This window comes from Pteropus vampyrus, unplaced genomic scaffold, assembly GCF_000151845.1.
Source record: "Pteropus vampyrus isolate Shadow unplaced genomic scaffold, Pvam_2.0 Scaffold356, whole genome shotgun sequence".
Classification (NCBI taxonomy): domain Eukaryota; kingdom Metazoa; phylum Chordata; class Mammalia; order Chiroptera; family Pteropodidae; genus Pteropus; species Pteropus vampyrus.
This window is the reverse complement of record NW_011889137.1, coordinates 82,545-102,396: the sequence shown is the minus strand read 5'-3', so window position 1 is coordinate 102,396 and position 19,852 is coordinate 82,545. Positions and strand designations below refer to the sequence as shown.

The following is a 19,852-nucleotide window of genomic DNA, read 5'->3' as shown; positions in this document are numbered from 1 at the left end:
TTTACTGGTTCATGTTCATATTTGGGAGGATACTTAATAAATTTATTGCTGTCAGATACCCTTGCCTGGCGCTAGAGATTTCTTTTTATTCTGGAAAGTTGGACCCAGAGGGGTGAGGAGAGGCAGACAGGCAACCTGGGTTGGGTCAGGACAAAGGGCCATTTTCTACCAGGCTAGTGGCCGAGACAGCCCTGTCCTTAGAGCTTGCAGGTGTCTCAAGGCACAGTCTCTAAGGGGATCCTGGAAGTGGGGTGCAGGGGCTCCTGGAAGTGGAGGTGGAGGAAAATTGGGCCCATCTTGGATGCGGCATTGTCTCAGAACCCCAGGCATGGCACTGCCATGACTTGGGAACAATCCTTGCTCTCCTACAGTGTGACTCACATTCCAGAGTTTTCCTCTGGCTCATCTGTGTGCTGGACGTTACAGGCAGGAAGCCCAGGACCCAGCTGGGAGGTAGGAAGGGGGGACCTGGAGCACGCCCTGGGAAAATGTGGAGTGTTGGAGGGTGGGCTTGGGCCCTGCGAAGGAGTGGTTGTCAGTGAGTTGTGGCTGCCGCATCCAGGCACAGGCAGGCAGGGAGCGATGCGCAGCCCCGTGCGCCCCCTCGTGGTCATTTCCTGTGGCCTCAGGGTGCTTGGTGTCCTTCAAGGGCCCCTGCAAGGTGCTACCCTGGCCACCCACTTCCTTCTGCAGGGAAAGAAGTGGGAACCTGGACAGGCACCAAGTGCCAGGGCCCACGTGAGTGTGTGCAGAGCTGGACTGGCCAGAGCCCTCTCCACTCAGCTACCCCGTACCCAAGCCCTCGGTGCAAGGCTATGTTTTCCAGCCTGGCTCCCACAGGACGTAAAAGTGCTTTTGGTGAGGCCGCGCTGCGTGCCTCACCCTTCTCTGCAGATATATACGCAGGAGATGAGATGCTGAGGGGACCGAAGGTCGGAGGGGCCGACTATTGGGCTGTGGCCCGGACGTAGGCCAGGCCCTGGCGCCCTGAGCAGCACAGAAGTGAGTCCTGGGAGCCGACACTTTGGGCACCTGCCCTGTGCTAGGCTGGCTTCAAGCATCTCTCGCCTGCTCACCACCTCTCCCATGAGACAGCCAAGCGACATGTGTGCGACTGTTGGCCACACGACGGGGATTTGAGCCCTGTGCTGTGTCCTTACCACCATATGGTGAAGGAGGCTGGAGGGGAGCAGAGCACCCACCACGCATCCCTGGGGCTCCGCAGGCCTGCCGGCCTCCACAGAGCTGCACGCAGGTGTCCATAGCTCAGATTCGAAAAGGGTTCTGTGACCCAGGAAGAGTTGAGACACCTGCCCAGTGTTGACGAAGGTCCTCCCGACTCCACCCAGTCACTGAAACCCACAGGTGCTCATGCTGGACCCCAGGTGCATTCTGTTACCGGGCCCCACACACATACCCCCTTTAACTTTCACATTATTACCCACATTTCACAGCAAAAAAGGAGGCTCGGAGAAATGAGGCATTTGCCAGCTGGCAAGCGGCAGAGCCGGGTTTCTGGCCCAGGTCTGTGTACATCTGCATGTTGCTTAAAATGTCCACACTTCCCTCACGAGCACGTGTGCCCACAAAAACTTTATCTTTGCTCACAACGCGTCAGGTGTGCCAGCCTCCTTGGGCCACCTGCCTTCGTGGAGCTGGCTTTGAGGCCAACCCCTTCACCCCTTCTCCTTCCAGACCCAGGTGAAGGCACAGGAACCTGGCACTTCCCGCCCCCCAAAACCTCTGCTGCTCCCTAGAGTTCCTCCTTGGTGGGGCCCCCAGCCGGTTCTCTCCCAGGAGCTTCCAGCTCCTCGCATCTGCAGTCACTCTGCTCTCATGCCTCGCCCTACATCACGGACGTGGAGCCCTGCGCTCTGACGGACGCCTGCCTGACCCACTGGACTCCCAAGCTCCGCTCCTCAGGAGCGCACGTGCAGCAGCAGAGCAGCCCGTGGCCAGTCACAGGCCGTCCGCGCCAGCAAATCCATGTATCTGTTACACCTGCAAAGGGGGGGTTGTTTGCAGGGATGCACGGGCAGGAGGAAGCAGGAGGAGCCAGCTCAGTGGCTACTCACTCTTCCAGAACATTCTAGAAGGGCCTGCCTGGCATGTCAGTGAGCACTACCCAATAGGTAGTGTTTTAGGTCGGCCACCTCCTTGGCTGTTTGCCCTCAGGTCCACCTGTCCATGTCAGTCTGGGCGAAGGGCCAGGGGCACACTCCAGCCTCAGCCCTCCCGGTGTCCTTTGCCTGGCCAGCGTGCAGGGCATGCTCAGTGGCTAGGAGATGGCCTCACACCCAGGGGTGGGGCTGCCCAAGCAAATACAGGACACCCAGTTAAACTGGAATTTCGGGTAAACAGGAACAAGCTTCCACTTGGGGGGCATGTGACTACTATGCAATCGTTCCTTAGTTGCTAAACCCAATAACTCTAGACTGGGGGCCCTGGGAGGGCCACAGCTGGACCTACCGTGGAGAGCCAGGTGGTCTTGAACCCGTCTCTCCCTCCATAACCCTGAGGGGTTTGCGTGCTTGCTGTTTGCAGAGGCGTGAAGACAGACTGTCAGAGGCAGGGCCATGTTTGAATGGAGGAGATGGGCGGCCGAACAAACACCATTCTTACCACCCCTGGGGACAGTGGCAGCCTGAGAGAGGAGAGGACCCTGGAGTCTGCCCCTCTCCATGTGGCCAGCTCATCTCCCCTCTCTAGGGTGCTTTCCAGCTGGAAAGAACAAGTTCCTGCTTGTGTGTTAGGAGTTGGAATTCCACATAGATTCATTTGAAAGAAAAGACGTTTGCTCTTAAAATTCTTTGAAAACTACTTGCTTAGATAATTACAAATGAGCACATACACATGCAGGTACCGATAAAGCCCAGCCTTGGAAGACCACCAGATGCAGCCGCTCCTCTGGAGTGTGGAGTGGGGTGGGATGTGGTTTTCCCCAGCAGGAGGGGCCAGGGGCACGTGGGGTTCCGAGGATAGGTGCACCCGGGCAAAACTGAAGTGAAGTTGAGTCCCCGTGGGCAGGATGTGATGCCCAGGATCCTAGTTCCTGGGTGCACTACAGACTTGAAGCAGCTGTGAGGCACTGAAACCCCCCACCTGGAGCTCACACCTTCTCTGGGTTAGGTGACCATGTGACTCAGACACGCCAGGCAGGAGCCAGACACCCATCGCCACTACTGTGGTTGCAAACATCATTTCTCACAGTCTGGGAGTTTCAAAAATTATACCCGCTGTAACCTGAATGTTGTGTCCCCCTCCCGATCCGTATGTCAAATCCTCATGTGACGGCATGAGGAGGCGAGGCCTTTGGGAGGTGATGCAGTCACAAGGGTGGGACCCTCGTGAATGGGCCTAGTGCCCGGAGAGCACTCACCATCACTATGTGAGGACACAAGGGGAAAACGGCCGTCTGAAACCCAGCAGAGGCCCTCGCCTGCCCTTGAGCACGCTGGCATCTTGAGCTCAGACCTCCGGACTCCAGAACCGTGAGGAATAAATTCCTGTTGCTCATGTCGCCCTGTCTGTGGTGCGTCGCTATAGCACCCCTAGTGGACTAAGAGAGCAGCACCCTTGGTGCCGACCCACAAAAGCGCTTGTTACAGGCTGTCCTCAGGGGCTGCGACAAGTGCTCAGCCTAGGCGGGGCGGTTTATTGCTCCCGACAGCATATTCAGAAGCATCAAGATTTGAACCTACCCTCCATCCAAGCACACTGAGGCAAACACTGAAAACAGCGCAGATGTTCATCAGCAGGTGAGTGGATAAACTACCTGTGGCCCCTCCACACCATGGATTACACGACTGACAACCACCACCACATGAATGGGTCTCAGAATAATTAAGCTGAGTGAGAGGAGCCAGTGGGAATAAAGAGCACAAAATAAGAGGACATACACCTCTAGAAAATTCTAGAAAATGCCACATAGTGGCAGAAAGCAGCTACCGGCCGTTGCCTGGGGATGCGGTGGGGCAGGGAGGGACTGCGAGGGAGTGAGGAGATGTCCATGATGGCGGATAGGCTGACGGCCTGAGCACGGGCCAGTGCTCACCAGACGCACACCAAGGCGCATGCCGCCTCCTGTGTGTCCACCACACTTCACTGACGCGGTTAAGAGAGCAGAGACTCCCAGCGGCTGCCATCTCACCGCAAATCAAGGCCAAGCGCCCGCGCGGCCCGCAGCCTCCCCGTCTCCCGCCCTCTCCTCCCACTTCCCCTGCGGCCGAGCTGCTCCCCGCCAATGTGCTTGCTGTGTGCGGGGCCCCAGACTCTCGGTTCCCTGGGCCTTCTCGCCGAGGCTCCCCTTCCCAGTGCTTCCCCCCAGCTCTGCGGTGCCTCTTCCCTTCCCACCCTTTGGGTCTTGAGCTCGGTGTCCTCCTCCCCTGACCTTGTTTCTACCTTGTCACCCTTTTTATTTCCTTCTTAGCGCTCGTTACATCTGCTCTTAATTTGCACCTTTGCTTATTATCTGCTGGCTCCTTGAGTACTGGGACCTTGTCTGTCTCCTCACCTCTGTGTCACAGAGCCTCAACTGAGGCCTGGGTCAGCAGAGTCAGCTCCGCAACTGCTGCTAACACGCATTTGTGCAGAGGGCCACCTGCCTGCTGGGACCTTCTTTCTCTCAGGGCCCGCATCGCCCAGGCTCCCTTCCCTCCCTCAGTCCGTGTAGCTAGGCGCCTACAGCGTCCAGGCTCATTCCAGGCCTGAGGCAGTGAGGAGCAAACAGAATCCGAGCTTGCAGCCCCCTGGTTCCAGTGGGAATGGGGTGGGGGTGACAATGAGTAAAATGAGAATGCATGAGCCAGTGATGAGGGTGGCAGAGGGGAACAAAACAGGGAGTGGGGGAAGTAGGAGAAGCTCCCAACGCCGGCTTCTCCCACCCCATCCCCCCCCTCCACTGAGCAGCCCCCGACCTGGCTCGGCGCCAGCCTCCCCGCTCTGTAAAATGCGCAGAACGCCAGCGCTGTCCTCCCTCCCCAGCTGCGAACACCACACAGGCCCGCGCAGGTGGCAGTGCGTGAGGGAGGGTGGCTGCCTCTCCAGCAGATTCTCTTTTCCTTTTTTCCTCCTCACTCCCTGGGGTTTAAAAAAATATTAAACACCACCATTTTAAAAATGTGAATTCAGTTTAAAGCCGGGCTTTTGTAATTACGGAATATCTAGGAAACGCAGCCCCTTCCCACACCATCCTGAGCAGGCGACACCAAGTGTCACCCATTTCCCAGAGCGGGTCGTGGAGGCTGCGGGGCGCGCAGACTGCGGGCGGCGTGTCATGAGCCTCCGGGCCGCAGGTGGCAGCAGCGGGCGGCGGGGCCGGATACAATGTTGCGAGGGCGGCGGGGCGGGTTACAATGTAGCCGGGGCGGCGGCGGTCAGGTGAGCGGAGGAGGGGGCGCCCAGGCGGGTCGGTGAGGGGCGGGGGTGCTGGGGGTGGAGAGAACCGGGCTCTGGGCCCTCGGTGCCCACTCGGCCTTCGGCGACCCGGAGCTCGGGGACCTTTCTTTCCCGGAGCGACACCGAGGGCACAGGGGGGTGAGGGACCTGCCCGAGGCACCCACTCACTCCCTAGGAGGGTTCAGACCCGCGGGGTCTGGACGCCCACTTTCCGATTCTCACCCCAGCGAAGACGCGTTGGTGGCCTCAGCTGTCCCCCACCTCACTCGGGCAGGGCTTAGCTCCCCAGACGAGGAATGGCCTCCCCAGGTGACACTGTCACCTCTTCCTGCGGTCAGCGCGCTCTGTCTGTGGACTTTGGGGTCCCATGGCTGTGCCCTCCTCCACCGATGCTGGGTCGTTCTGAGCCTCAGTTTTCTCACCTATGAAATGGGCAGGGTGGCAGAGGAGGCCTGCCCCCATGTGGGCTGGTTAGTGATGGTGCATACCTACTGTTGTGGGCAAAGGCGGGGCAGGCATGTTTGGGGTTGGCTGGGTCCCTGAGGCTAGCGGTCACTCTGCCAGGCTTCAGTGGCAAACGATCCTTAAAGGGACAGTAGCCCCGCCCCTGCCGGGTCCTGGCAGGCCTCCTTCCAGGGATGAGCCTCCGGGCTGCAGGTGGCATGTGTTCCCCGCTGCCCGCTCCAGGGAGAATTCTAGAGGCCTCCGGTGGTGCTGGGGCCGAGCCCCTGGCAGGACGTGTTTGGTGGTGGCGAGCGCCCCTGAGCTTCAGCCCCGGGTCCCTCAGCTCCCGGGCAGTCCCTGGCCCTCATTCTTAGGCTCCCTTTAATTGCTGAGTTGGTAGGGGCAGTCTTGGGAGGAGGGCAGAGTGGGCAGCAGCAGGTGTTCTCTATTCCTGACCGTTCCCCTGTGAGGCCAAGCCTGAATTCTGGGTGCCCCTGGTGTGGCGGTGGGGCTGGCTGGTGCACTGCACCCCCTGAACCCATGTGTGGGAACATCGTGTCTGCCCTGAGGGAAATATGATTCCCCAACTTGGCAGGAGGGAAACTGAGGCTGAGAGAAGTCAAGCGGTCCCACTCATTGGGTCATCCAGGGCCCCCGTGCCAGGCCTGGGGCTGGCACTGCCCACGAGCAGGTGAACAAAAGATGCTTTTTCCTGGGAGTGGGCAGCCCAGAGGAGAACTTCTGGGGGGAACTGGGGGGCTCCTGCCTTTGGATTCCTCTGCCATGTTTTAGAGACCCCTGGGGGGCTGGTCATCACATGAGGACAGTGACAGTTTGCTCGGTAGCAGCTCTGGGCTCTGGGCTTCACTGCCATATACAAACATGTAGGCCTTTCGCCCACCCTGGGAGGTAGGCATTCTCCCTAATTGATGGGCAGGAAAATGGGCATGTGTAGCTCCTCAGTGCGAAGCCCAGAGTCTAAATCGAGGCTGCCTGATTCTTGGCAATACTAGTGACAGTGATGATAATATGTCGTGCCCGGTGTTTACTGGATGCTCGCCATGTGTTCAGAAGTTTTATTGCCTAATTTAATTTTAACAGTGGGTGCTGTTATTACCCCTATTGGAAATATGAGAAAACAAAAGCAAAGGAAGGGTCAGGCATCTGCCCAAGGTCACACAGCCGGGAGCTTACAGAGCTAGGACACTGCAGTACAGGGCGGGGTCGTGTTATCACCACAAGGTAGTGGGCGTGATCAGTCGGGATCTGTTTTGGTTTCAAGAGACAGAAATCTCTCTCCCAATAACAGTAGTTTAAACAGAAGTTTATTTCTTTCCCTTTTGAATGAAGCTGGGGGTAAGCAGCTCAGGGCTCTATGTCACAACCCAAGGTGGCTGCTCCAGCTCCACCCATTACATCTGCATCCCAGCTAGCAAGAGGCAGAGGGAGGGCTTGGGCTTCGCTCTTTTTAAGAACAAGTCCCAGAAGTCTCATGGGATCTTTCTGTTTACATCTTATTGGTCAGAACATCTAGCTGCAAGGAAGCTGGGAAATCACATAAGCTGAAAATCAGGGTTCTCCACTGTCAAAGAAAAATCAGACCTGGACGGTTGTTACAACAGTAGAAACAGACTACTCAGGACCATTGCTAAGGGTGGCCGAACTGACCTAATGGGGTCTTTGCTGAAGGCAGGCCAGGGAAAGCCGACGTCTGGGGTGGGTAGCAGGAACGAGGAGCCCAATCAGATAAGAGGGCAATCAGGTATCGGGGTGGGGGACTCCTGCCAAACGGACTTCGCAGAATTTTTGCCAGAGCTGGGTTTACAAGGAGGGGCACAGACGGGCCTAGGAGAAGGTTCGGGAGCCTGAGTCAAGTCGGGCCAAGCAGAGAGTCTGTGTCACCACTCAGGAAGAAGGGGCGAGTGAATCCCAGATGGCTGAGTCTCCCCTGCACTCTGGGTGCTTCCTAGGACACTGTGGCATCTGCCATGGAGGTGGGGCTGGGGTACTGGGCCTCAGTGTGAGCCGCCCAAAGCCATCAGGTAATAAGATGGACCTTGAGCCCGTGGCACCTGTGACCTCTGGGCTTGGCCTGGGGCAGGCAGGCAGTGGGTGCTGTGCTCTGCCAGACTGAGACTCTCCCCGACATGCCCAGCACAGAGGCCAGACAGGCAGGACAGGTCCTGCAGGTGCTGTGGGAGTTCCTGGCCCAGGTGCAGGACAGCTGGCACTGGGCAGGGGTGGGGGGTACCCAGCAGGGCTGTCTGTCCCCTCTGGGCTTAGTTCTTACTTGGAAGGAACAGATAGTAGACATAGGATTGTCTTTTATAATGATGAATTATTTCAGCCTGTAAACAGGTGTACAGAAAGCATATTTAACAGCCAGGCACTTACTACAAAGCTTTAAAAAAACCTCTCTGACTTCCTGTAAACCTGTCCATAGAGGGAGAGAGGCTAAGGCGCTCAGCCCAGCCATTTAGGTGGGTGCCTGGGGTGGACACTCCCACTCCAGCCCAAGCCCTCCCTCTGCCAGGAGCCATCAGCCCTGTGTGCCCAGTGTGCTGAGCTCCAGGGAGGGGACACAGTGCCAGGCAGTGAATGAAACACTTCTGCTTGTTGTCTGGGACCCAAGGTGTGAGGCCACCCCTTGACTCAGGCCCCGTAGGGCATCGGCGGGAACGCAGGCCAGTGCGGCGCAGGCAGCGGCGGGGCCTCTGTGGGGCACTGGTGAGACGGGCTCTGCCCAAGGCCACACTGCGGGTGGCAGAGAAGGCCTGGGCCCTGCACCGGCTCCAGTGTCCAGCCTTGTGCTCCGATGGCCGTCGCCGACTGGTATGTTCAGGCACTGTAGCTTTGGGGTGTTCTGACAGGAAAGGGGTGACTTGGTCCGGGGGCCCGGAGTGAGGAAGGCATGTGTCACGGGGTCTGTTGAGCCTTTTGTTCTCGTGGGCAGCGAGGCCACAGCTGGACCACAGCCAAAGGACCCTGTGCTGGGAGCCAGGGGGCCCGGGTTCCAGACTGTCTGGCTAAGTCAGGCTGAGCCAGGTCTTGCTTCTAGCCCTGCCCATCCCCTCTGCATGATGGGAGTATGCTGGATGTCGAGGGGTGCCGCCACGGGGCGGGGGGTGGAAAGGGGGCTGAACTGGTATGGGGAGGGGCTGAGGATGGAGACCGTGGTGTGGGGGCCTTCTCCCAGACCCCCCTGGGGAGTGGAAGAGGCATCCGCTCTGAAAGCCCAGAAACGCGGAGGAGACAGGCACGGTGAGCGCGGGGGCTGGATGCTCACCTCTGCCTCATCCCGGCCCGCAGGTGGGGTGCTATGGAATGTGATGAGAAGCTGGCCCGGTTCCGGCAGGCCCACCTCAACCCCTTCAACAAGCAGCTGGGACCAAGGCAGCATGAGCAGGGGGCCGGCGAGGAGGCCCCAGACGTGGCTCCTGAAGGTGGGTGTCCAGGGAGGCCCGAGCGGCCATGACACCTGCCCCCGCCCTCTCTTCCTGGGCTTCCGAGAGCTGGCACTATGCTGGCTGCTCCTTTTCTCCATAACACAAACGACTTCCTACCTGTTTTGTCCTTTACTTTTTTCTGCCTCCTTGTTAGGACGAACACTCCTGAGGGCAGGGATTTGTGACTGCATTGTCACTGCTGTGGCGCAGGCCCGGCTCACAGAAGCCCCCCTCAGGGAACACTTGGGGCGTGAACTCAGTGCTGAGTGCTGGGGGACAGGGCACCTGTCAGGGTGGCAGCGCCCAGAACTGCAGGCGGAGTCGATGGGGTGCGTGCGCAGCAGTGACCTGGAGCCCACACGGGGGCTCAAGGACTCTGTGTGCAGCACCCCCTCCCACGGCCTTTCTGGGATCCAGTCGGGTTTTAAGGGGTACAGCCTTACGGACCTTTTTTAGCACCTTGGTCGTCTTCTGTGTCTTCTTTGAATGGCTCTTTGTTACCTGCACAAGGGTACAGCTCCTTTGCAAATGGCAGGTGCCAGGGCAAGGCCAGGCTTCTCTCGGCACCTCCTGTGGGCTCCCTGAATCCCTGAGCACCCACCCCTGGCCAACCTCGCCCCCTCGTGGGGGAAGGGCAGACTGACTTTTCTCTCTCTGTTGTCCTCACCCCTGGTCCTGCGCCCCTCCCCTGCGCTCGCTCCAGAGGTCCTGCCGGAGCTGCCCCCTGTGGAGCCAGAGTTCCACTGTGCCGAGCGTGTGATGGATCTCGGTCTGTCTGAGGACCACTTCTCTCGCCCCGTGGTAAGTAAGGTTCAGGGTCTGGGGTGACACTAGGTGAGCACCCAAGCTGTGAGGAGCCACCCATTCCCTCATCAGCCCACCCTTGGGCACTGGGGCCATGTCTATCTCAGCCAGGGTTCCTGGGCCTCGAATCTGAGGCCCCTGTGACATCTGATCCTAGCCATGGAGACAGGCCGGACCTGGCGTTTGGTGGCCTGAGGCCGCCGTTCTCATGTAGGGCTGCTCCAGTCCCCTACACTCCAGGTTCTCGTGGAGCAGACGGGAGGGCTGACTTCTCTAGGGACCTAGGGAATCTGGCAGACCTGCTGTGGGGGACGGGAGGGCGCGGAGGGAGGAGAGTCCGGCCTGCTTCCCACCACACTCGGCTCCACAGGGGACACACGCACATGTTCTACACTTTGTTCCTTGGAAACCTTATTTGAAAAAAAAAAAAAAATACAAGGGCTTCAATGATTTTAAACAAAAAGTTTGAAAATCTTTTAGTTTTATTCAAACTGCCTCCAGCTTCCATTTGAGAGAAACATTATAGTAACATTAAAATTTAACTTAAGTCAAAAAAGATTCACCCAAAATCCCCAAGTTCTAATTTGCTTTCACTTTGTACGTGCCCTTTAGGCTTTGCCGGCACAGATAAGTATTTCATTTGTGTGTTTGTGTCTTTACTATGACTTTTTTGATGCCCTCCCATGAGCTGCACAGCGAGCTCTAAGAGGAGGGGTTTCACCTCCTTGGGCCTGGTCTTCTGGCCCCCAAGATAGCTCCTGAGGGCAGCGACACCCCTTCCGGGGCACAGTCAGCCCCAGCTCCCCAGCTCTTAGGCCTGAGCCTGTGTTCCCTCCTCTGTGGCAGCAATGTTCTGAGTCCAGGGACTGTGCTGGGCCCCAGACCTGGGTCACTGCGAGGTGCTGTGGCCATTGGTGAGGGGCTGCCTGGGGTGTCTGTGGCTTGGCGATTGAGCTGGAGGCCACTTCCTCTGCTTCGTGATGGGCGAGTGGCATTTCCCCAGCTCTTACCCAAGAGGCAGCTCTGTAGAAGTAAGAGAAGTAGTATAGCTAGAAAAACGATATTGTTTTTAAAAAGGAAGTTGTGTTTTGAAAAACATCCTGAATTAGGTCTTCAGGTCCCGCTGGGGGCAGGCAGTGTGGGGAGGTTCCTGCCCGTGCCGCTAACCACCCTGGGCCTCAAGCAGGTTCTTGACCTGGCCCTTGACCCGTTCTGTGCAAGTGAGGAGCAGGAGGCCTGCTCTGTGCCTAACCGTCTGTGAGGATGTGCCTGGCCTGGCCAGGCGGGCAGCGGGGCGAGATCTGACCCACGTGCCCCACCCCCAGGGTCTGTTCCTGGCCTCTGACATCCAGCAGCTGCGGCAGGCCATTGAGGAGTGCAAGCAGGTGATCCTGGAGCTGCCTGAGCACTCGGAGAGGCAGAAGGACGCCGTCGTGAGGCTCATCCACCTCCGGCTGAAGCTCCAGGAGTTGAAGGTGGGCAGTTCCAGGGCCCGAGGCAGAAGATGACCGGAAGGGCCAGGACAGGGACACAGGACAGGGACATGGCACTCTTTCATTTCCTGTGCAATGACTTCCCTATCAGTCTGATCTTAATCAGCCAGTCCTGGGTCACATGCCCACCCCTGACACAGTCATGGCGACTGACTGGCCAGTCCTGGGTCACGTGCCCCCCACTAGAGCACGTAGGTGAGGTAAGTCTCACCTTGAACCACGCGACTTGGGGTAGGGAGTCCTGAAGGTGATAACCGTAGAGGTATTGGATCCTGAAGGCCAGAAACCACAGGTGTCCATGATGCAATCCTCGAGTCTGCGCTCTGGCTTGGCTGCCACCGTGTCCCTGTACTAGCTCCTGAGTCCCTAGGAATTTGGAAAGTGGAATCCTTGTTAGGATAGAAGTAAGGCTATGGTAACAAAGACACTGCAAAATACAGTGGCTTACAGGAACTAGAGGTGTAATTTTACTCATGTTGAAAAGCCGTAAGTGTAGGTGGTCTGGGGTCCAAGGGGTTGCAGCCCCAGGGTCAAGGGGCTGCCAGGCCCTGGAAGCCCATCCACATCTGGGTCTGCGCTCAGGCAGAAGGAAATGGGTAGGAGGGGCCAAGCAGGGCACGTCAGTACCGCTCACGTGCCCATGGCCCTAACAGAGCAGCCCCTGGGTGTGAGGGTGCAGGACAGGCCGTCTGCAGTCCGGGTGGGCCAGGCCTGGCTGATCGCTGGGCTGTTCTGTTGCTAAGGAGAAGAAGGGCTGTGACCTTGAGAGACACTCACAGTCTTTGTTACCAGTGGTGTGTGGCAGACAAAAGTCAAGGGGCTTGTGTGAAGCCCGGCTCTCCCACGACCCCTTCTTGGGCCTTTCTCCAGGACCCCAATGAAGATGAGCCCCACATCCGAGTCCTCCTCGAGCACCGCTTCTACAAGGAGAAGAGCAAGAGTGTCAAGCAGACCTGTGACAAATGCAATGCCATCATCTGGGGGCTCATTCAGACCTGGTACACCTGCACAGGTGGGCCGAGACCCTGACCGGCTCGTCTGTGTGGGCAGTTGGGTCCTGGGCCGGGTAGAGACCCGGCAGGTATGCTCCTGTTTCGGGCTGCGTGCAGGTGAATTCCGTACAGTATCCTCGGTACTCCTGGGGCCCAGGGCAGGCTGCGGGTGCACAGGGATGAAAGACCCACCCGCCTTCACTGGGGCACACCCACATCTGTGCATCCAGCACAGCAGCCACGAGCCACACGTGGCTATTCAAACTCAAATCTGCATGGATTCAAAGGAGCATTTAGTTTCTCATCTGCGCTGTTGGCATCACAAGCACTCAGTCCCACAGGAGGTCAGTGCAGAGGGAGCCCGTCCACAGTCGCACCGAGCTCCATCAGGTGATGCTGTTCTGGAGCGGGGACCAATCAGTAAACGACGCAGTGTGTGAGACAGTACCGTCCAGTGAGGAAAAATAAGGAAAGGGAGTAGCACGTGTCCGGGAGTCGGGTGGCCTGAGAAAGCATCACGTGATGTTTAAGCAAAACCGTGGAGGCCAGGAAGCAGGCCAGGTGTGCATGTGGGGAGGAAGGCCCCTGAGGTGGCTGTGTGCGGTGACATCGGTGAGGGGCAGAGAGCCGCATGGCTGGGGCATCGCGTCTGAGAGGCCTGGCGAGGGACACAGGGATGGCGGCCTCCGCGCGCGCTGCACACACAGGTGCTGACGGCCGCTGGCTGCTGAGCTGAGCATAGACTGGAGGGCTGCAAAGGCGGGAGTGGGAGTGGGGGCGTGACAGCCCCCTAATCAGGGGGAACAAGAAGGCCACCAGCTGAAGAACTATCTGAAGGGCTGGAAACGGAGTGCAAGAGAGGGGTTGGGATGACGTCACAATTTTTAGTGCCAGCAGGTGGGGAGATGGAGTTGCTGAAGTCTGAGGCAGGAGGGCTGTGTCTGGGGTGGGTTTGGTGAGGGAGAGCCAAAACCCCATTCAGGCAGCTTGCGGTTGAAGCCATGTCGGCGTCCAGGTGGGAGTAGCAGGTTGGCCCTGGGCTTTTGAATCTGGAGTTCAGGGCAAGATCTGCACATCCCTCTGGGCAGGGCTCAGGGGTAGGGACCGAGGGCTCCGCAGTGAGACATTCTCGGAGTGGTCTGTACACTGGGGTAGAGCCCCGGGGGGTCCTGCAGCTGAAGGCCCGCCCGGGGTGAGGATGCCCCCTGCTTCTAAGAGGCAGTTGTTGGTCCCCACCCCAGGGTGTTCTTACCGCTGTCACAGCAAGTGCTTGAACCTCATCTCCAAGCCCTGCGTACGCTCCAAAGTCAGCCACCAAGCCGAGTACGAGCTCAACATCTGCCCGGAGGCGGGGCTGGACAGCCAGGGCTACCGCTGTGCAGAGTGCAGGGCGCCCATCTCTCTGCGTGAGTGCCGGAAGGGCCAGGCCGTAAGGGCCAGGGCTGCGGGAGGCTGTTCTGGGCAGGGGGGACCCGCCAACAGCTGGGTGACAAAATGGGAAGAACCAGGTAGCTAAGGCCAGCATGGCTGTTGCAGACAGTGTCTCTCTCTCCCTGGGAAGCGACAAGGGGCTGTTACGGCACCTTGTCACTTTCTACTCAGGCAGACCGGTTTAGCCTAGGTCACCTAGGAGTTCCACTGGGCTGGACCTGTACTCAGCCCCCGGGTGTGCGGCCGGCAGGACCCACCGAGACAGGGAGTAGGAAAAGCACACAGTGTTCACACACGTGCCACATGGCAGGCCTTCTTATCTACTGAGGTTAATTTGTGGGGTCCCCTCAGTAGTCTCGGGGAGGCAGGCTTATTATTGTCCCATTGTATGGATGGTGGGGCAGTGAGGCGCCGGGACGCACCTGAGCTGTCTGTCCTGGCTGAGAAGAGGCCAAGGCAGGTCTGCGGGTGGAACCCAGCCCGCGGGATCTTTTTCTCGTGTTGCGTGGGCACAGCTGGGAGATGGGACCAGCGCCATGGCCCACCCTTGCGTGTGCGCGCGCATGTGTGAGGGGCCAGGGCCTTGACAGTAGCCCCGACTTCATGACGACCTCCCCGCCCCCGCAGGGGGCGTGCCCAGCGAGGCCCGGCAGTGCGACTACACCGGCCAGTACTACTGCAGCCACTGTCACTGGAACGACCTGGCCGTCATCCCCGCGCGCGTGGTGCACAACTGGGACTTCGAGCCCCGCAAGGTGCGGCGGGGGGAGGGGGCGGCGCCTGCAGGCTGGGGGCGGGGCCGGTGCCGTGCTGCAGCTGCGCAGTCTCGCCCCCGCAGGTGTCCCGCTGCAGCATGCGCTACCTGGCGCTGATGGTGTCTCGGCCGGTGCTCAGGCTCCGGGAGGTCAACCCTCTGCTGTTCAACTACGTGGAGGAGCTGGTGGAGATTCGGGTGAGGCCGCGGTGCCGGCGCCGCTGGGGGCCGGGCGTGGGCGTTGGGGTGGGGGCCTCAGCTCTCCTCCCAAGTAGAGACAGTAAAGCCATGTCCGCTCGCAGTGTCATGCCGGACTTAGAGGCGTTTTGAAATTTTTGAGTAGCCACATACTTTTTACTTAAAAAAGTAAAAAGCAGATAAAATTTGTAATAATATATCTTATTTAACCCAATATACCCAACATAATCAGTGTACATTATTGAGACATTACGTTGTTTTTCTTTCGAATTCCTGTGTATATTCTACACTTAGGCGACCTCATCCCGCCCAGCCATGCGCGACGCCCAGGACTTAGCCTGGTGGCGGCCTGTCTGCCAAACCAGCAGGAGAGCAGGGTGGCTCTGGTGGGGTGGTGACAAGGGTCTGGACCTCATTTAAAGGGGAGGGGGTTGAGGCGGAGCCTGTTGACACTGGGGCGGCGGATGGGAGCTGCTCAGACCCTCGTGTGGGATAGAGCGACTGAGGACGAGGGGGCCTTGGGGTCCTGCCTGGCCTGGCAGCTGTGGTTTGAACTTGAGCTTAGCTGGAGCCCTCAGCTCTGGGCCGGTCCTGGGGGTGTGAAGGTATTGACCCGGAGCGCAAGGCGAGACGCTTCCGATAGAGCCAGCCCAGGGCCAGACCCGCGGCCTCCGGGAAGTGCCGGGTGCGGCCCTGGCCTGGCAGCCACTGCCCCTCCTGCCCGCAGAAGCTGCGCCAGGACATCTTGCTCATGAAGCCGTACTTCATCACCTGCAAGGAGGCCATGGAGGCACGCCTGCTGCTGCAGGTCAGGCCGCCTGCTGGGGGCGGGCGGGTCCTGGGGAGGGCATGTGGGAAGCAGCCAGACAGGCGAGGGCGCCTCACACCCAGGTCCCTCGAGATGGCGCCATGGCTCGTGTGCGTCATGCCTCTGGCACAGGGTCTTCCGCACCCTGTGGCAGGAACACGGTCTAGCATAAGCAAACAGGCATCCTACCCACAAAAGTGTGCTCTGATGACATAGCGTGGGAAGTACGGAGGGGCACAGCTGTGGTCTCTGCGGCCTTTGCGTGGATCTCCATGCAGTGGACCAGGTGCGGGCTGGCCCAGGTCGACCACAGAACACATTTCCAAGGCTCACCCACTTATCTGTTTGACAAATGCTCACCGAGTACCTGCTATGGGCAGACATGTCTTGGGAGTGGGGGACAAAACGAGACCCTTGTCCTCATGTCAGGCCGTGCCCTGTGGGTGGGGAGGACAGGAAGAATAAGCAGCAATAGGGGAGTGGTGGGGTCTGTGGACGAGGTAAAGCAGGGGAGCGGCCGGGATGTCGGGGCGGTAAATGGGATCAGGACCCTGGGGAAGTGCCAAGTGCCAGGCAGCGGTGGGGTGAAGCTGGGGCCAGGAGCCGCAAGGTGGCCAGCGAGGCTGGAGAGGCTGTGTGAGTGCAGACACTCGCTGGGCCCGTAGCTCCAGGACCGGCAGCACTTTGTGGAGAGCGATGAGACCTACTCCATCCAGGACCTGCTGGACGCACACACAGGCCGCCTGGGCTGCTCGCTCACCGAGACCCACACGCTCTTCGCCAAGCACATCAAGCTTGACTGCGAGGTGGGCGGCTCATCGCAGGCCGGCGGCTCCCTGCTCCCAGCCCTGAGGGTGGGGAGGGCGACGGGTGTGGCCTCCGGTGCCCTTCCGAGCAGCGCTAACCGGCGCCCCCTCCGCCCCCAGCGGTGCCAGGCCAAGGGCTTTGTGTGTGAGCTCTGCAGAGAGGGCGACGTGCTCTTCCCCTTCGACAGCCACACGTCCGTGTGCAGGGACTGCTCCGCTGTCTTCCACAGGTTGGTGCGGCCCCAACCCCCACCCCCAGCTGGGAGCCTGCCTTGCTGCCGTGGGGGGAGGGGGACCCCTGCAGCGTGGCCTCTGCTACCGGATTCTCACAGCCCTGAGATGTGGACTTAAGTCCCGGCGTCTGTGACTGAACTGGAAGTTCCATCAGGAACAGGCGCCTGTGGGCTGGGGACAGGGTGTAGCAGCCTGGGCCAGGACGCACCAGGCCACCTGCTTCCCTTCTCCAGGGCTGACGTCGCCGTCCCACGCTCAGCAAAGGCCAGCGTCGCCTAAATGTTCTAGTTCTGGCACTTCTAGTGTCTCAGTGATTTTTTCCTTCAAATTTCTCTAGGCTAAAATAATACTTAACAGTTTGTTTATTAAGTGCTTAGGTTCAAACAGCTTAAGCATATGGAACTAAAGACTTACTGGATGTTTGGGAAAATAACACGCATAGGTTGGAAGAAAAATATTTTAATTCTTTAATAAGCACAATTGCTAATAATAGGTGTCCACCTGCTGGGCCCTGCACAGCCTCTCACACTGGACGCAGATAGGACAGCATCCCCCACTTCTGTCCGCACTGACTGTCGCCCGCCACTCACCGTGTGTCAGGGCAAAGCTGCGTCTCAGCCCTGCGGAGCTGGGGTCGCTGTTCAGAGGGGCTGCTACAAAAACTCACATGGAAACTGATCTCCCTTGAGCTGGCAGTTTGCATGGGGTCTGACAGGTCAAACACTGCTGTGTCCCCTTTGGAAGTTTAGCGCATGGGACGCTAAGCCCCTCCAGTGCCCTAGCTACAGACCCTGCACGGTGGATATAAGACCGGGTAGGGGCATTGAGTCACAAGGAGCTCTGAGCAGGAAGGTCCTTGTCAGATGGTGACAAGGTGCCCAAGCATAGGCCTGGCAGGTACACCTGGGTGCAGACCCTGCTTGTGCCCTTTGGAAGAAACCGTGCCTCAGTTTCCCCAGCTGTAGAAGGGTATCGGGACCTGACTTAGGAAGCTTGTGAAGACTCACCGGTAGGATGTCACATGCAGAGAGCCCTGCCACACCCCGGAGTCTGACTCTGTCTCCTGTCCCCAGGGACTGCTATTACGACAACTCTACCACGTGCCCCAAGTGTGCCCGGCTCACTTTGCGAAAGCAGTCGCTCTTCCAGGAGCCTGGTCCGGACCTGGACGCCTAGAGCGACGGGTGCCCCTCCCAGGCCTGTCGGCAACCACCCTGCTGGTCGATGCGAAAGTCAAGGTGTTTTGTGCTCTGGAGACCCCTAGGGTGCAGCCCTTGGACCTACCACCCCATGCTGGGCACAGCACCACGAGGACGGTCACCCTCAGGCACTTGCTGGGACGCGGGGCTGTGCCTGGCTGTTTCCTGGGTGTGCTGCTGTGAGGGCCAGAATGTGCCCCCTCTCCCACGGTGGGGCTCCATGGGAGGGGAGTTGAGGGGGGTCTTGTCTCCCCTAAGGGGCCACCCTGGAAACCGTGGAGGGCTTCGGGGGAGTGGCCGGCAAGACCCAAGGGTGCTGGCGGCATATACCCAACCTTGTCTCTGGGGTCTTCTGGCCATCCCTGGCCAGGCCTCCCGAGGTCTCTAGAGGAGGTTAGAGAGAGGACAGGGACTGGTTGGCAGGGCCAGTCCGGGGTTACCGGTCCCATTTGTGCAGTGTGGAGAGAAGGGCCACGGAGCTCTCCCCAGCGTAGACCGGCCGCTGTGCCCGCCTGGGCCCAGGCCAGCTTACCCCATTGCTCCGAGCTGAGTGACTGGGAGTCCAGCCCAAAGAGGCTGTCCTGCTTCCAGGTGTGCCCTAGAAAGGTTCCAGGTAAAGTGAGAAGGTTGGTCACGGTTGGCTGGAGTGGCCTCTCTGGGGACCAGGTCTGTCTGAGGCCTGTGCTGCTGCTACGGTGCCTGTGGAAGGCCGGGGCAGCTCAGAGACCACCACCAGGGGCCGCGGGGGACCTGAGGTCAGGCACTGGGAACATGTGCTTCTGGGAACTCCCAGCAGGAAGCCTGGAGCCCAGGAAGGAAGACCCGGGATGAGGCGTGCGAGGTCCCCCAGCCTAGCAGACAAAGTGGCCCCTGGATGTGGGACAGGACTCACAGCTCTTAGGGGAGGGAGCTGCAGCCAGCCGTGACGTCTTCTGGAATGCTCCATGTTTTGGAGACCCTGTGCCGAGGGGAAGGTTCGTGGGGACAGGGCATTTCAGGGCACAGCTTCCCACTCTGCCCTGCCCTGGGCTGTGCTTGGTTGTCACACGTAGGCAGTGGGTGGTGCCAGGGAACATAGCCACTGAGGATCCGTCACCTTCGACTGGGAGGCCCAAGAAGAGGTGCCTCAAGCAGCAGAAGGGCCCACTCAGCTTGCCGGCCGACGCAAGGGGCAGGCGAAGACTGTCACACAGCGGCTTTTCAGGCAGTGCTCTTTCCGTCTGTTCTGACCTGTCTCGGTGGGACAGTGAGAAGCGAATACCGTTGTGGGATCAACACCAGGCCCTTGGTCTGCTCCCCACCCCCCACCCCCCACCTCCACCGGGCTACATCACATTTCTGTCGTGGGGACATGAGCTAGGCATTCCCAAATTTACTGTATGATCAACACGTTCCAGTTACAATCAATGTCCAGAAAAAACGTGACTGCGCTGGTATTTGCTGGACAGAACTGGCTCCCTTATGTTTTTAGCTCCCCAATTACTTCTCCAAACACCTTTTCTGCACCGACCCTATCTGGATGACAGAGTCTCCGAACAGAATCATGGGTGGTCTTTCTGAGACCACAGCACCGTTAACAAGAACCCACTGAGGAAGCAGTTTGCACAGTCAGCACCTCAGAAGAGCAGCAGGGGACGCCCAGCTGTAAGGAAGCTGCAGCCACTGTCTCATTAAATCTGTGTTCTCTGGACTCTGGTGTGCACGGTGAATTGGGGACAAGACAGGATTTGTTGACATGTGAACCAAGCAGGCTTAGGGAAAGCCCACAGCCTTCCCATCCTATGGGGTAGCGTGTCACTGGTTTGGGGAGAAGTGTCTCTTGCGGGGCGAGGAGCACAGACCCGTC

The 19,852-nt window shown here is 59.0% G+C and overlaps 1 protein-coding gene across 5 annotated transcripts; it reads left to right on the top strand.

Moving 5' to 3' along the window:
- The first annotated feature begins 3,737 nt into the window (after positions 1 to 3,737).
- DEF8 (differentially expressed in FDCP 8 homolog) lies at positions 3,738 to 19,696 on the top strand. Of its 5 annotated transcripts, XR_002776998.1 has the most exons (13): positions 7,269 to 8,673; positions 9,151 to 9,284; positions 9,991 to 10,088; positions 11,417 to 11,566; positions 12,455 to 12,596; positions 13,818 to 13,982; positions 14,635 to 14,762; positions 14,846 to 14,959; positions 15,687 to 15,767; positions 16,433 to 16,573; positions 16,694 to 16,803; positions 17,881 to 18,045; positions 18,800 to 19,696. XR_002776998.1 is itself a non-coding variant. In XM_023522706.1 (12 exons), exons 1-12 carry the CDS (start codon positions 3,745 to 3,747, stop codon positions 17,981 to 17,983), a joined length of 1,380 nt encoding a protein of 459 aa, XP_023378474.1. In that variant the 5' UTR covers positions 3,738 to 3,744; the 3' UTR covers positions 17,984 to 19,696. The 5 variants fall into 5 exon arrangements, 4 of the variants coding, with proteins under 4 accessions (XP_023378474.1, XP_011377428.1, XP_023378475.1 ...); XM_023522706.1 differs by lacking the exon at positions 7,269 to 8,673 and adding an exon at positions 3,738 to 3,758 and having other exon boundaries at positions 17,881 to 19,696; XM_011379126.1 differs by lacking the exon at positions 7,269 to 8,673 and adding an exon at positions 5,323 to 5,379 and having other exon boundaries at positions 17,881 to 19,696.
- The last annotated feature ends 156 nt before the right edge of the window (positions 19,697 to 19,852 follow it).

Coding starts and splice junctions, on each gene's coding strand:
- DEF8 (XM_023522705.1), top strand. Junction 12,597..13,817: donor GACCTGGTACACCTGCACAG/GTGGGCCGAGAC, acceptor TCCCCACCCCAG/GGTGTTCTTACCGCTGTCAC. Junction 14,763..14,845: donor GGGACTTCGAGCCCCGCAAG/GTGCGGCGGGGG, acceptor TCGCCCCCGCAG/GTGTCCCGCTGCAGCATGCG.